This window comes from Streptopelia decaocto (assembly GCF_964273445.1).
Source record: "Streptopelia decaocto genome assembly, chromosome: 1".
Classification (NCBI taxonomy): Eukaryota; Metazoa; Chordata; class Aves; order Columbiformes; family Columbidae; genus Streptopelia; species Streptopelia decaocto.
In genome coordinates, this window is record NC_138663.1 from 5306539 (window position 1) to 5322955 (window position 16417).

The window sequence follows — 16417 nt, forward strand, 5'->3', positions numbered from 1 at the left end:
AGACGTCGCGGAAGCACTTCCGGTGCCCGCCGCCCCGGTGCGCGCATGCGCGGTGCGGGCGCGCTGACCTTCAGCGGGGCTGTGGTGGAGCCGCCATGTTCGCCCGCGGGGCCGCCGTCGCCCTTTATCAGCCGCAATGGTAACGGGCGGAGGAAGGGGCCTGCAGGGATGCGTCCCGGTGGTGGGGGAAAGCGGTGGCGTGACTGAGGGCCTGATGGTCCCCTCAGCTCTGCGGGGCCGCCAGGCCCTGAGGCGCTGTGGGGTGGCTGGGGGAGTGGGGACCGTGAGGCTGAGGGGAAGCGGCTTCCCCTGCAACACAGGGGTGACCGGGGGCTCCGTCCTCTCACCCACGGTTCGGGGGTGAGGGGGGGGACGGGAGCTTGAAGGGAAGGGTCGCTCAGCTGGGGAGAGGGGAATGGGGAGTGGAAAGGACAGTTCGTAGGTGACAGGTGGTGCAAGGAGACTCTGCTCTTGTCAGGAAACGGTGTAGCTTGCTCTGCTTTATTTAATTCATTTAAAAAAAAAAAAAGAAAGTTGCATTTTTTTGAAAGGTGTCCCCTTCTGATGTCATGCTGTCTGGGTTTTGTTTACATAGAATAATGTGGATCTTACATTAAATGAGATATGGTGTCACAAGAGTTAAGGAGAAGGGGGATGGGTCTACATACAAGGCATGGTTTAGAGTGGCTTGTCCCTCTTCCGTATTCTTTTTAAGAAACAGCAATTCTTTAATTTATCATAGAATCATTTCGGTTGGAAGGCACCCTCCAGATCATCAAGTCCCATTATAACCTAACTGTAGCACTAAAACACGTCCCAAAAACATGTCCCCAAACTTCGTCTAAACGCCTTTTAAAGACCTTCATAGATGGTGACTCCACAACTGCACTGGGCAGCCTGTTCCAATGCCTGACAACCCTTTCCAGGAATAATTTCTTCCTGATATCCCATCTAAACCTCCCCTGGTGCAACTTGAGGCCATTTCCTCTTTTCCTCTCACTTGCTGCTTGGGAGAAGAGACCAACACCCTCCATGCTACAAGCTCCTTTCAGGTATTTGTAGAGAGCAGGAAGGTCTCCCCTCAGACTCCTTTTCTCAAGGCTGAACAGCTCCAGGTCCCTCAGCTGCTCCTCATCACACTTGTGTTCCAGGCCTCTCACCAGCTTCATCGCCTCCTCTGCACTCTCTCTAGTATATCAATGTCCTTCTTATAATGAGGGACCCAAAACTGAACACAGGATTCAAGGTGTGGCTGCACCAGTGCTGAGTATAGTGGCACAATCACTTCCCTAGCCCTGCTGGCCACACTATTCCTGATACAAGGCAGGATGCTGGTGGCCTTTTTGGCCACCGGGGCACACTGCTGGCTTATTTCATTCTTCCAAAAGGGACCTGCCTTTGGCAGGTGTTGATTTGCTGGAGAACTATGAACTATCCTAATTTATCCTGCATTCATTTTCAGGGGCCAAGTCAGGAATATGGCAACTCTAAAAGACAGTAAGTACTGCTTTTGTTTGTTTCTGAGAGAGGGAAAGTGTTGCAGGAAAACATATGTTGAAGTATAATTTCTGCTGGCCTCTGTCAAGTTAGCTAATTGTGATGCACCATAACTTTGATATATGAGCCTCCAGCATTTCTTGTATTAAATGAGTGGCCTTCGCAAAAGGTATTGCTTAAAATGGTTTTAACACTAATTGAGATGTCAGTTCAGCAAACCAATATAGTTTTACTCAAATGTACTTCAAAAATAACTTTCTCATAAGTGCTAAACCAAATTTTTACATTCAAGAAATTTATTTTCTATTATGTTTCTTTCCCTGCCCATTTATCTAACATTGAAGCAGGGAAAGGATGACTGGATGATTTCACTTCGATAAAACTTCTTTAAGCCATGCTTTTTAGGTTCTTATACAGAGACATTGCCTTGGAATTGTGCTTGTCTATAGGACAGCTGTTCTGTTTTCGTTTTTACATCACTATTTTTATGAATGTTTTTTTTGCTACAATCTAAACAGAGGCGGAAGCTTATTCTGTCTTTATAGTCTGGGGTTGTTTTTTTCTGTTTACTCTCCTTGTCGTCTAGGAAAAGATGACAATATACCTCAAATGATATATTTGTTAAACAGGTAAAAGCGGAAGGAAAGAGACCTTACGTTGGGCTAAATATTGAATAAATGCTATGTCTGGGGAAAAAGACATCCCTATTGTAAAGATGCATTTGGGTTTTCAAGATTACTACTCTTACTCTTTTCTTACTATAAATACTGAGGGCACGTCTTTTATGAGGTTTGTTTGTGCATTGTTTGTTTGTTTATTTTTTTCTTCTTTGAGGAACTTGGCAAGATATTTTTGGATGCCTGTTGCTAGCAATTTATTGCTTGTTTTGGATGTCATTATGCCCAGTACAGCCCATGACCTTCAACTATTAACCTTGTAGTTACCAGGCGCTTGAAGTCCATCAAGAACATTCAAAAAATTACCAAGTCCATGAAGATGGTTTCTGCAGCAAAATACGCAAGAGCTGAGAGGGAGCTGAAGCCTGCGAGGGTTTATGGAACAGGAGCACTGGGTGAGAGAAAGCTCTTGTGCTGTGTGATGTGGGATCAGAAGAGGAAGGTTTTCATGGTGGTGATAAAATATCTAGACTTTTTTAACCTTTTGTTAGATTCTTTCCAAAGGAATTTGTATCTCAAGGCCAATATCACCTTGAGTGTTCCTTATAAGTGATTTACGGAAAGTGGCTTAAGAGTTCTAATATGAAATTCAGTATGATGTCTAATAATTTTTTTTTAACTTCGTGTGGTTGTTTTTGTTAGTTATAAAAGTACCATAAATCAGAATTTCTGGCCTGCTTCGGTGTGTTAATTAAGTCGTGTCCTGTCTCTGTAGCAGCTACAGCTGCTGCCACACCTTCTTGTGAACTCTTGGGCTGCACGTGCTCCTGAGCCAGTGGACTTGCACAGTGAACATAACTAATTAATAACACTGATTTTGTGATAGCCGATGCAGAGAGGTGGCTGGCTTTGAATTGTTTGTCACCTCTGGTCATGTCATGGGCAAACTGGCAGTGATTTTGAGGGAGATAAAATTAATCTCACAGTGGTTTAGAACCCCTCTAGGGATTATTTTAGTTAGAATAAGTCAAAGTTGTTTTGATATGACCTGTTTGCTTCCTGGCACCCCTGAAGAACTTACCATTTTCTTCTTTTTTTGTGGTTTTGTTTGTTTGTGTTTGTGTTGGTTTCTTTTGGTTTTGTTTTGGGGTTCTTTTTGGTATGTTTGTTTGGTTTTGGGTTTTTTTTTAGCTCTGTATGAGAAGGCAGAAATAAAGGCACCCGAGGACAAGAAGAAGCACCTCCTTATCGGTGTGTCCTCTGACCGAGGTCTGTGTGGTGCTATCCATACGTCTATTGCTAAAACCATGAAGAACGAGATTACCAACCTCTCGAATGCAGGGAAAGAAGTTATGGTGGTTGGAGTAGGTGACAAGATCAGAGGTCTGCTTCAGAGGTAAAAAGGGGAAGGGTTTGGTTTGGTGGTTTTAGTTGTTTTCTGTAACAGAAGTTTCAAGACTGCTTGTAAAGCTGTTTGCCATTCACAGACAATTGCATTTAATGAAGCTGTGCTAAACTCAAGTTCTTTAAAAACAAATCTGCAAATATGCTAAAAGGGGTTTTGATCATCTGGACATTCATGAAATTGCTGCACAGCACTACTATATTTTTAGAATAAAAGTCTGAAAGCTAGCAACACTAGTGCTGTTACAAATGTGTGTTTATTATCAAAGTTATCATAATAATTTAGCTGAAAAAGAAAGCAGTATTTATCTCAGGCCCCGATTCAGCAAAACCCTTAGTTCTGAACGCTAGTAAGTTACTGGACTCGTTGCCTCTTGGTGCCACGTAGTTGTACATTAGAGCATCTACTTGTTCTAACACAGATTTGATGTTACTGCAGGACACATGGCAACTACTTCCTGCTGACATTCAAAGAAGTGGGACGGAGACCTCCAAGCTTTGGAGATGCCTCGGTCATTGCCTTGGAGCTGTTAAACTCTGGGTATGAATTTGATGAAGGCTCTGTCATCTACAATCGGTTCAGGTAAGATTAAACTGAAACTGCACTAGAAAAATACTGGGTAGAAGGCTTCGAAGAGCATGTTGGCCCAATGAAGTAATATGAAAACTGACCCAATTTGCTTTATTTCTGGAGGAGTGAGTGCATTTTGTTGTGTGTGAAGAGACATTGGTTTTGGTGATTTTTTTAATAGCCGTGGTTGGAATTCTCTTTGTGCAGTGAGTGCCGTTGTATTTAGTGAGTATGTCATTATATCCACGTAGTATCTCATATCTTCCTCAGGATTATCAGAAAACTTTGTGGGATTGGAAGGCTGGAAGTTGTTTATTCTATTTTGATTTTAAACACTGAATTTTGGCTCTTCAGTTCAACTAACCCTATTATGCTCTTTTCATACAGGTCTGTCATCTCCTACAAGACCGATGAAAAACCCATTTTCTCTCTTGAAACAGTTGCTGGTTCTGGTAAGTGGTGAACTAGAAACCACCAGTTATGTGCAGTGATAAATCACAGAAAAAGTACTCTGAACACAGGAATATGGTATTAAAATATCTTACTATGGTTCACATATCGTAAGTTTAATAGATTGTTTTATTTTGGCAGTCTAATGCTGACCTGTCAAGGTGCTCTAGGGCAAGGAGGTTAAAAGGATCGTTGTACTAATTTTGATTTATGATTCTCTCTCAAGCAAAAAATAAGCGTATGCAGAACTCTGTCAAATCCAGTTTTCAGCCCTGGACAGCCTGGGTGTTCAGGCAGTTTGCACTACTCAGTAAAAGTATCCTGAATGTTTCTGCAGCATTGGTTGGGAAGATTAAACATAATACACTAATAATGTATTTGGCCTTGGTGAGAATCTGACTTTCCTAGTGTTAAATTGAATGAAAAGACATAAAATACTTTATCTCTCTGCAACTTAAAATTTTCTTATGAAAGTACACATAGTGCATAGAGAAAATTGCTTTGCTAAGTCTGCTCTTTTGTATTGTACAGAAAGCCTGAGCATCTATGATGATATTGATGCTGACGTGCTGAGAAACTACCAGGAATTTACACTAGCAAATATTCTGTACTACTCCCTGAAGGAATCCACCACCAGCGAGCAGAGTGCTAGGATGACCGCTATGGACAACGCCAGCAAAAATGCTTGTAAGTCTACACTGTGGCTTCCCAGGACTTCAGTAGTTTAGCATGAAGGCATTGAGCTACCTTTGTGTAATTCTTTGCTTCCAAAATGATGAGAAATGAGCTGGTTTCCCTCTTAATTCCATATTGAGTTTGTTTTTTAGAGCCAGTTCAATTGGGATGCTTTTCTGAACATGTGAATCTTATTTAGTCCCTGGGAAGAGGGATTGCTGTCAAGTATGTGAGAAACAAGACTAGATAACTGGAAGTGAAATACTAAACTAATCTTGTAACAGCCAAATATTCTTTCCGCTCTTCTTGTGTAGCTGGTCTGAGGATTTCCAAACTTTTTAGAAACCTTTTCTTACCTGCTTGTGAGTCTAGTGTAATTAGTACTGCTTCAGCTGAAGGGTGAGGAAACTGAAACAATGGTTAAATGCTTTCCCACCTGTTGTGCAACAAGTTCAGAATATACAAGTATTCCTTGGAAGGTGTCCAAACTGAACACAGTGCAGAGAGTGTGCAGTGGGAGACAGCAACAGCTTTTAGCGTGGCATGATGATAGGACTTCATTCCTAAGAAGGTCGCGTTGCATTAAGGATACTGGTGACAGCGTAAAGCTGATGTGATCTGCAATTGGAACTATAGGTGTGTCTCTGCTGACCGCTTTATCTTGTGACAAAGTGGTAATGCCTTCTGTGTTAAAAAAAAATAGGTGAATAAAAATTTCAAAAAGCTCTGTCTTCTTTCACCAGAATAACAGTAGTTTGATGGAAATACTGATGTAGTTATTGACAGTCAAATCTAATTTAAATGCAAATAACACATGCTTGTGTTATGTTAAAATAAGCTATGTTGTACTGTGGTGTTTACTAGCTGTTCTTAAGATATTTAACTCTGATGCCTCAAGCCAAATTATCAAGTTTCTAGGCTGTCTCCTAGTAGTTCTATATGTGGGGGAAAAAAAAATGAAAAGTGCAGTAAGACTCTTGACCGTTTGGATGGATTTACAAGAATATTTGGTATTCTGTTCATACAGCTTCTCTTTATCTGTATTTGAATCATTATTATATGTTTAAATTCCAAATTTAATTTTTTCTAGCTGAGATGATTGACAAATTGACCCTGACATTCAACCGTACCCGTCAAGCCGTCATTACTAAGGAGCTTATTGAGATCATCTCTGGTGCTGCTGCTCTGTGAGTACCCGTGTAAACGTGAAGTAGGAGTTGTTGCAAAGTTGTGTAAGGCTTGTGTCATATGTTCTGCTGCAGTCAGGTCAGCGGGGAGCATTCGGGTGTGTTGGTTCTAAAACCAGAGGGAAGACAGCCCATGGTGTGACTCTGAAGTTCTCGGCTTGCGCATTTCTACTAACAAGTGTGATGTTTAGCAGCCTTTTTTTTGGCCAGATAAAGTTAAAAAGCTGGTAAAATCGATTTTTAGCCTCAACAGGCAGTGGTTTTCCTCCTTTTTGGCGTTCAGTGGATTTCCCCCCTCCTCTCTTCTACTCTGGGCTTGTCTTCCTCTCTCTGCTCAAACAGCCCAGTAGTGTTGGATGTTGAGGGCAAATCTGGTGACTGAAATGCTGCTGGATAAATCAGCCTGTGATGGTGTTCAGAAGCTGAGAGTTTGGGGTGGGGTTGGAGGAAGGAGGGAATTTCCAGAATATGTTGATACTGAATATGTACTTGACTTGAAGTTCAGTATTTTGCTTATTTCCCTGAGCAAGAAGTTTTGTGAAGGTGTGTACTGCAGGTTACAAATGTGTGGGCTTAGACCACAATTTGTAACTGCGTGTAGCTCATGTGTATTACATCTAACAGCTGAAATTTTGTGCTATACTCAGATGCAAATACGTGTTAATATCCTGTATGTTTACAAAATGCCTGGAATACATATCATAAAGCAGTTACGTGCTGTATTGTGCTCCTCACAATACATTTGTGGTCATAAATACATGCTTAGTTTTGCCTGAGTTTGCATGAGTTGCTTCCTAACCTGCTTGTTCTGTTTTTTCTCGTAATACCATAACCAGGGATTAATCGGAAAAAAAGCGGTTCAGCCAAATCCAAGAGGTAAAGTTACCAAATAGAAACCAGATTGTTTCTTTTAGATGAATTAACACAGAAAATCTTGAAGTCAAATGAAGAACTCAGTGGTGGTGTTCAGACAAACTGCTTTTCTGGAAGAGCTGGGAAACTGCCCATTGCTAGTTTAAATATGAATGAGAAGTTCCTAAGAGTCAATAATTTTAAGCAAAATACCTCCATGAATGCGTAAATCCACATTTGACATAATTTTCTGTGGGTTTTTTTTTTTACTGGGTGATTGGATTCACTTGAAATTATTGTTTATTTTTATCATAGTGCCCAGACCTTATGCAATGACTTTAAAATGTCTGTATGTAGGATGTGGTACCTAAAGGGCTTTCTGTAGCAAAATAAGCATATTCAAAATTTAAATGTGCAAGGAAAAAATAGACTTAATGAAGAGGCTGGGGTGGTGGGGAAGGTTAGGAATATTAGTGAGTTGGAAATATTCAAACTAGAGGAGCCAAAAGTTTTAAATTAGGAAAAAAAAAAATTAAAGGGTTTTAATTTGCTTCATTTTTCCTTACAGGTGAAGAAGAGCTGTTCTGATCATATGGTTTAACCTGCCTGTGTTAACAAGACTGCTCTGTTATTTTGTGAAGAAGTGGTAAAGCCCCAGAAATCTGTAAATTCTTACAATAAACCACCTACATGAAACAAATGCTCTTGGTTGTCTATAGAGCAAATGCTCTCAGTGTCTAAATATCTGGGTTTGACATGGGTATGCTTTGAAATATAATTTTTAAAGGGCTGTGCTCTGCATTTTGTCATGTATCTGGCATGCAAAAACATGAAGTGGGTGTTTCTTTTGAAGAATTGAAGAGATTTTGGATCTTCACATTGTGTTTAAAAGTGTTGGATGGTTACATATGTTGTACTGTGTGCTGGAGGAGACTCTGCAATAACCTGTCTCCATCATGCATGTGTAAAAATGATCTCTGTCTCATTTGAATATCATATTACTAGTATTCCTAGCTGCTTAAGCACCACCCTGTTGGGTTGAGCTGGACCTAAGTCAGCTGGATTTGTTACATATTTAGGAAACACTTCTTTAGTACTTTTAAGGATCTACTGTTCTAATGCTGCTGTTGTTCACGTAGCAGGAAGCTGGTCAGAATGGGTGAATTCAGGGAGTGTTAAAATCTGAACAGAAAAAACGGCCACTGGATGTTGTGTGAATGTAGGAGTCCCTGATCTATGCAATTCCCAGGTCTCATAATTTAAAGCCTGTAATTCTTTAAGTATAATTTTATGTAGAACCCCTTTAAAATAAAGTTTTGTCTCGTTTCCTTCTCTACATAAACGTAAGAAACTGCTTTGACAGTGCAAGCCTAAAGAGGCAGTAGATTGTAATTTGGAAAAGACCGTTAAGGTCAGCAAGTACAACAGTTAACGCTGCCAAGTCCACCTCTAAACCATGACCCTAAGAACCTCTTCTGCGCATCTTTTAAACCCCTCCAGGGATGGTGACTCCACCACTGCCCTGGCCAGCCTGTTCCAATGCCTGACAGCCCTTTCTGGGAAGAAATTTTTCCTAATATTCAATCTAAACCTTCCCTGGTGCAATTTGTGGCAGTTTCCTCCTATCACTTGTTACTTGGGAGAAGAGACCAACCCCCTCTGGCTCCAAGCTCCTTTCAGGCAGTTCAGAGATCAGAAGGTCTCCCCTCAGCTCCTGTTCTCCAGCTGAACCCCTCAGGTCCCTCAGCCGCTCCCATCACACTTGTGCTCCAGCCCCTTCCCCAGCTCTGTTCCCTTCTCTCGATTCACTCCAGCACCTCAAGTTTTTCTTGTGAGGGGCCCAGAACTGACCCCAGGATTTGAGGTGCATCCCCTGCTGTCCCCACCTCAGCTGATGTTCCCTCCTTTTGCAGCTTTCCAGATGACTCGAAAAAGTATACTTTCAACATGAGAAATGTGATGCCAGTTCAAAACTGCTCAAAGCTTCTCAACACACCACAGGGAGTGAGCAAAGATTGACCTGTCCTGAAAACCCATGAGCTGCAGGACTTTGTCCTGGGTCCAGCTCCGCTCAGGTCGCAGATTTCAGACACAGGACTGAAACAAGAGACCAGCCTGTTTTATTGACTAAACACACTACTTATCGTCAAATCAAAGAGCTCATTCATGAAGTAATTAACTTCTAATAATGCACCACTATATACAAGTCTGTCCTTCATGCTCTTATTAGTTACAATTAGTTACAGTTTAGCATTTGTGTTATTAGTTTATACCGGTCCACAATAGAATAACACCACTGCTACTCCTCATTTGACCTCCCACACCACTAGTAACTGCTGTTTTTGTTTCTAGATCCTTTTTCGCACCATGCTTTCATCCTTTCCCTGCTCAGTTTGGCTTTCCAAATAAACTTGCTCATAAACACTTTTTCCTCATTATTGCCACTTTTGTTACATCTGTTCCCAAAGTTAGTGTTTCTTCTATCTAGGCAATCCTGGCCTTATATGTAGTTAGTTATATACCTGCCTACATAAAGGTGACCTTGCAAGATTCTGTTTCCCCAAAAGATCCCTCAAACTCCCCTTCAATTTGGCTCATAAAAATGCCTTGTTTTGTTTTGCTTTTGTTTGTTTGTTTTTGTGGTTCAAACATATGCAAAAAGTTGCAGCTCCAGAAGAGATTCACAAAAATTCTCTGCCTTCTTAGCTCTGATGCTGGAGGAATTACTGAAATTAGAAAGGGAAGAAATGTAACAAACCAGTTTTTTGGGCTTTTTTCCTGCAAAGGAGAATTATCCCCTGTTGGAACGATAAAGGACTCAGCATTCCGATTCAATGTGAATCACGCAGAGCCATTTATTACAGAAACAAGCCTCCTTATATACGCAACTATATTCTAATCACGCGTCCACGCTCCAAGCATGGATTCGCTAAATGAGTATCATGGGCTGTCCATGCGCTGGAGTCTCACTGATGATATGTCTGATGATTGACGCCACGCCAGGACCCTGCCGATTGAGGAACGCCCCTCTTTCTCACAGTAGATTCTGTTCTCAGCTTCTTGAAGCGGCCTTGAGTTTCCTTTGAGCCAGACTAATTCAGCAACAAATCTTTATCTATCAAAACCCCTCCACAATCCCCTCCAAGTCCTCTGGCATTAAAGTCAATTTTGTTTTAAAGTGTCTCAAATCAGGATCCTTCGTGTGTCCTTAGGTGACTTTGCTGTCAAAGGATTTTCTCTGTTACACTAAAATCTCCTCTCCCATTTCTTAGGTTCCTGTTCTATACAGCACAGACCTAATCCATGTGAGTGCTGGAGGCTGCTGATGCTGTGTTGGTCATACATGTGCTACATATGGCAACGTGTGGCGAGGCCGTACAGCTGTGGACTGACACAGTGGGGCCTGACAGCCCGAAATCACAATCTCCGAGTGAAAAGCGACCAACTGACAGGATTAGCATGGAGAGTAATTAAAAGGCTTCAACCCAAAGGGAAGATTTAATGGCAAGGTCTTGATGGCAAATATTTGATGACTGTGGGTATGAGGGTGCATCAGGTCCTGCAGTGGAGGAGACACCCAGTGAAGTTGAGGGCTGACATGGAATCATGGAATGTCCTGAGTTGGAAGGGACCCACAAAGACCATCCAGTCCAACTCCTGTCCCTGCATAGGATGACCCCACAGTTCACACCATGTGTCTGAGGACGTTGTCCAGTCTCTTCCTGAACACTGTCAGGCTTGGGGGCCGTGATACCTCCCTGGGGAGCCTGTTCCAGTGTCCAGCACCTCTGGGTGAAGAACCTTTTCCTAGTGTCCAACCTAAACCTTCCCTGGCACATCTTCCTGACATTCCCTTGGGTTCTGTCCTTGGTTACCAGTGAGAAGAGCTCAGCACCTTCCTCTCCTGCTCCCCTTCTGAGGACGCTGTAGCCTCTATGAGCTCTCCCCTCAGTCTCTTCCAGGCTGAAGAAATGGAATGACTTTAGACACTGCTCATGCGGCTTCCTCTCCAAACCCTTCACCAACTTCTGCCTCCTCCACCCAGCTGGAAAGAAAAAAAAATAGAGAAAAACAATAAAGCAAGGCTTTGGATAAACCGTTCTGATCAAAGATTTCCATCTTTCTGGTGACAGGTGGAATTGCTGCTTGTTTAAATGACACCCTTGGGTTCTGCTCCAGTGCCTCAAGGGTCTCAGCCACTTTGGGCCACAGAGGAGAGGAGGTGTCGGTGCCTTGTCCCTGTGGACACCCAGCCCAGAGCACTCCAGTGCTCCAAAATGACCTCAAGTTGCACCAGGGGAGGTTCAGATTGGACATTAGGAAAAAATTCTTCACAGAATAGGTTGTCAGGCATTGGAACAGGCTGCCCAGGGCAGTGGTGGAGTCACCATCCCTGGAGGGGTTTAAAAGGCATTTAGACGAGGTTCTTAGGGACATGGTTTAGTGCCAGAGTTAGGTTGTGGTTGGACTCGGTGGTCCTGAGGGTGTCTTCCAACTGAAATGATTCTATGATTCTACGAAATGCCACTGCAGACCAACTTTCCCTCACACCGCTGCAGGAAACCTCAATTCTAAGATCTCATGGCGACTCCATCTTCCTCACAAGGGTAGGAGGAGGGGCAGGGCTGAGCTCTTCTCTGTGGTGATCAGTGACAGAACCCCAGGGAATGGCAGGAAGATGTGCCAGGGGAGTTCCAGGTTGGACATGAGGAAAAGGTTCTTCACCCAGAGGGTGCTGGACACTGGAACAGGCTCCCCAGGGAGGTGTCACGGCCCCAAGCCTGACTGTTCAAGAAGAGAGTGGACAACGTCCTCAGACACATTGTGTGAACTGTAGGGTTGTCCTGTGCAGGGACAGGAGTTGGACTCGATGATCCTTGTGTGTCTCTTCCAACTGAGGACATTCTATTGTAGGAAACAATTATTTTGCAAATATAATAGGCCTAGGCAGGATCTCTCAGCAAAGTATATTTTAATAATGATTTTGCAAGATGGGGTGTTCTACCTAAAGGCAGGCACACACAATAGGGCAAAAAGCCCTTGCTTATATCCTCCCAAAATCCCAGCTGCAATTTCCCTCCCCTGTTCTCCATTGGTTGGTACTTCAGGGTTTACAGATTACCCCGACGCATACAATACCCTTCCCCTTATCAATGTATTTAAGATATTAATTCGTCGTTCTTTGGTGACACTTCCCCCTAAATTAACTTGTATATACAGGTATCAGTATGCATACACGTATCAGTATATATTCCAGGAAGAGAATGTGTTACATTAAGGATTTACAGTCCAATGTCCCTCGGTCCTTCCCCCTGAATTAACTTGTAAGTACAGGTAATCAGTATGCATACAGGTATCAGTATATATTCTGGGAAAAGACTGTGTTTTATATTAAGGATTCAGTCTGATGTCTCTCGGTCTTTCCCCCTAAATTAACTTGTAAATACAGGTATCAGTATGTATACAAGTATCAGTATATATTCCGGGAAGAGACTGTTTTACATTAAGGATTCATAGTCCGATGTCTCTCGGTCCTTCCCCCCTGCTGGGGTCAGGAGCCGGGTCCTCAGTTATGTAAAAACAACAATTCTCCGTTAAACGTTCCTTACACTACGATTCTGTAATTCTGCGATTCTGTGATTCCGGCGTTTCCCGGGGAGACCCCGCGCTCCCGCCCTGCCGCCGGCCGAGCGGGTCGATCGCGCCGCTCGATGCGCTCGGCGCTGGTGCGGCGCGGCCTGGCGCGGGCGGCGGGGAGGCGCGGCGCCAAGATGGCGGCGGCGGCGGGCTGTGCGTGAGGCGCCCCCGGCCCTCCCGGCCCAGGGCGGGCGGCGGGCTCGGGCGGCACCGCGGCCTGAGCCGGCATGTGCGAGACCTACTCGCGGTGGCTGCTGCGGGTGTCGGTGGCGCAGATTTGCCAGGCGCTGGGTTGGGACTCGGTGCAGGTCTCGGCCTGCGACCTCCTCACCGACGTGCTGCAGCGGTACCTGCAGGGGCTGGGCCGGGGCTGCCACCGCTACTGCGAGCTCTGTGAGTGCGGGCCGGGGCTGCGGCGGGAGAGGGCGGAGGGCACTGTGGTTGCTGTTTGGACACGGTCCTGGACCCGGCTGTGGTGGCCCTGCTGGAGTCGGGGGTCCGGACCAAGTGACCTCCATGACTCCCTGCCAGCCTGGGCCGTTCGGGAGGCTGTAGGGCAGCGACGGGGGGGATGCTTTGCAGGTCATGGAGATGTGGGCTGTGGGACAGTAGGAGGGCATGGACTGGTGGGTTATGGAGCAGTGTAAGGGGACATGGGGAGGCTGGGTTTGGGGCAGCGCTAGGGTCTGGGGGTCAGCGGGTGTGAGATGGGGGAGCACAGGCTGTGGGGCAGTGTTGTGGTGCCGTGGGGAGGTGGCAGTTCTGTAGGGGAGGGGCTTTGTGCCAAGGAGGTGAGGACATAGAATCATAGAATTCATGGAATCGCTTCAGTTGGAAGAGACCCTCAGGATCATCAAGTCCAAACATACCCTAACTCTAGCAATAAACCATGTCCCTAAGAACCTCATCTAAGTGCCTTTTAAACCCCTCCAGGGATGGTGACTCCACCACTGCCCAGGGCAGCCTGTTCCAATGCCTGACAACCGTTTCCAAGAAGAATTTTTTCCTAATGTCCAATCTAAACCTCCACTGGCACAACTTGAGGCCATTTCCTCTCATCCTATCACTTGTTACTTGGGAGAAGAGACCAACACGCTCCATGCTACAGCCTCCTTTCAGGTGGCTGTAGACAGCGAGAAGGTCTCCCCTCAGCCTTGTGTTCTCCAGGCTGATCAGCCCCAGTTCCCTCAACTGCTTCTCATAAGACTTGTGCTCCAGAGAGAGCATGGGGGAGGTCAGGCTGTGGGGCAGTGATGGGAGCTGTGGGGTACTCCAGCTGGGGAAGATGAAGGGCAGTTGGGTTGTGGAGCAGCATAGGAGGCTGGGAGGATGAGGAGGGAAGCTATGGGGCAGTACTAATGTGCAGGGGCCCTGGTGTGTGCAAGAGGTCAGCTGTGGGGCAGTGGGTCTGACTTGGTGGTACAGGTGATGAGTTGGGGCTGTGGACTTGGGAGAAACTGAGCTCTGAGGCAATGGGTCTGAAGTATGGGGAGATGGGGCTGCTGCCTCCTTTTCTCTGGCCACAGCATGCAGGGTGTTGAGGTGAGTGTCTACGGGAGGACGAGATGGGACTGTTGGCCCTGCTGCTGGGGCTGTTGTGTTCTGTATCTGGGAGGGACAAGTGGCAGCCAGGCCTCTTTCTGGGTGGCATATGTGCATGAGAGGGTGTGAAGCTGCTGTTGCTGTGTTGTCCTGGCTTATCTCTGGGTTCGTGGGTGTGCCTTGGTGGGAATGCTGAGGAGGCTGTGGGAGTCCGTTGCAGGTGAGGATGTGTGTGTAGGGTCCGGGACGTGGGAACAAGGGGAAGTGCTGAAGCAGTAAGGTGCAAGATTTGGGCTGGGTGTATGGAGCAGGGAAGGTGAGAAGTGTGTAAGGTGAAGAGAGAGATGTGCAGTGCCTGGGGTCCAAGAGGTGGGCCCGCAAGGAGTGGAGTCACCTGCATGCGGACAGAGAGATGTGGCTGTAAACACTATTGCTGGGGCTGGAGTGCTCTGGCTTGGGTATATATGTGTAAGGGGGCAGCAGTTTGTGGGGCTGGAGGTGCATGTGTGCAAGGGGAGGCGTGGAGCCATCATGCTTAGGGGGGATGCGCATGTGCTGTGCTGTGTGGGGTCAGGGATTATGGAATCATAGAATGTCCTGAGTTGGAAGGGACCCACAAGGATCATCCAGTCCAACTCCTGTCCCTGCACAGGACATCCCACAGTTCACACCGTGTGTCTGAGGACGTTGTCCAGTTTCTTCTTGAACACTGTCAGGCTTGGGGCCATGACAGCTCCCTGGGGAGCCTGTTCCAGTGTCCAGCACCCTCTGGGTGAAGAACCTTTTCCTAATGTCCAACTTGAAACTCCCCTGGCACATCTTCCCGCTGTTCGCTCAGGTTCTGTTGTCCATCATCAGGAGCAGTTATGTTTATACTGTTCTAAAATTACAGTCACCCTTTTGAAGGCAACTGCAAGGTTAATATGGCCCCCAGTGAAAATGGTTTTGACACCCCTGCACTAGACTGTTTTTTTTGGGGGGGGAGGTGGAGCTGTAGTTCACAGGATGCGGGAGGTGAACGAGGCTGCATGTGGGCTATGTAGAGTATGAGTATGGGAGGGAAGTGGCTGGGAGTCATTTTAGTGTATGTGGTGTGAGTGTCCTTGTGGATGCAGTGGAAGAGATTTGGCTGTATGATTTGGGGACTGGAGTTAGCCAGTGCTGCTGCCGAGGTGGCACATGCAGAAGGAGCTGGGAGTGATAGTGGGGGTCAGGATGCCCTGGGCCTTGCTGGGTTTGGGGTGGGACTGTGCTGGGCTGGAAACATGGAAGGGGTGAGTTTACACCAAGTGGGAGAAGAGAAAGAAGAGATATGGGAGTCAGTGTGATGGCTGCTGGCTGGATCACATAGGAGTATGGAGTGTGTTTGTGTGGACAGGATGGCGAAGGGGCAACAACTATCACTGCTGGGTCTGGGAGTGTGACAGAGGATGAAGTTGTGTGTCCCTTGGGGTTGTCTCCATCCCTGCAGAGGAGGTACTGAGTGGGTGGACAACCTGCTGGTACCTGCTGAATGTGGGGTGTTGGAGGATGGGATGTCCCATTGCTTGCTGAGTCAGTAATGCTGGCTGGGAGAAAAAAGGGGGTGGTAGGGGTCTGTTGGGTGTGCGAGTGTCAGGAAGGGGGTGCAGTGTCCCGGTGGGTCAGGGAGGGAGTGGGAAGGTGGTGGCATGCAGGGAGAGGGAGGCTGTCAGGGTGCTGTGGGGTCTGAACACAGGGAGTGTTGCAAGGGATGTGGAGCCAGGCTCAGGCTGTTGGTGTGGTTGGAGGGTCACGAGTCTGTGTGTGCAGAGGCCTTTGCTGCCCTATGTGTGTGTCAGGGATGGGGAGGACAACAGCGATGTGTGTGCAGAGATGCTGCTGCTGGATCTGTAAGTATAGGGAGGGAGACAAAAGGAGGGGACACCGAGTGGAGAGGCTGGGGGGAACGTGGGTGCCCTGGAGGAGTGTGTGTAGGCTGTATGTGCATGGAGAAACAGGGCTGC

The 16417-nt window shown here is 46.0% G+C and overlaps 2 protein-coding genes across 4 annotated transcripts in view; both read left to right on the forward strand.

Annotated features, from left to right (window-relative positions):
• Window positions 1–14: 14 nt before the first annotated feature.
• Window positions 15–7953, forward strand: ATP5F1C (ATP synthase F1 subunit gamma; the record flags this gene model as incomplete). 3 transcript variants are annotated; one of them, XM_082076026.1, is made up of 10 exons in its annotated part: window positions 15–139; window positions 1463–1497; window positions 2438–2569; window positions 3306–3510; window positions 3958–4101; window positions 4477–4541; window positions 5071–5226; window positions 6305–6401; window positions 7238–7277; window positions 7822–7953. In XM_082076026.1, the coding sequence occupies exons 1-9, from the start codon at window positions 96–98 to the stop codon at window positions 7242–7244; spliced, it is 885 nt and encodes a 294-aa protein (XP_081932152.1). In that variant the 5' UTR covers window positions 15–95. The 3 variants fall into 3 exon arrangements, with proteins under 3 accessions (XP_081932152.1, XP_081932153.1, XP_081932154.1); XM_082076027.1 differs by lacking the exon at window positions 7238–7277; XM_082076028.1 differs by lacking the exons at window positions 7238–7277; window positions 7822–7953 and having other exon boundaries at window positions 6305–6405.
• A 5055-nt stretch (window positions 7954–13008) lies between these two features.
• TAF3 (TATA-box binding protein associated factor 3) overlaps window positions 13009–16417 on the forward strand; it is a 127613-nt gene continuing 124204 nt past the window's right edge. The window contains exon 1 of the mRNA XM_082067267.1: window positions 13009–13283. Coding sequence (XP_081923393.1) covers window positions 13118–13283 — 166 coding nt within the window. The 5' untranslated portion in view covers window positions 13009–13117. The remainder of the gene's footprint in view (window positions 13284–16417) is intronic.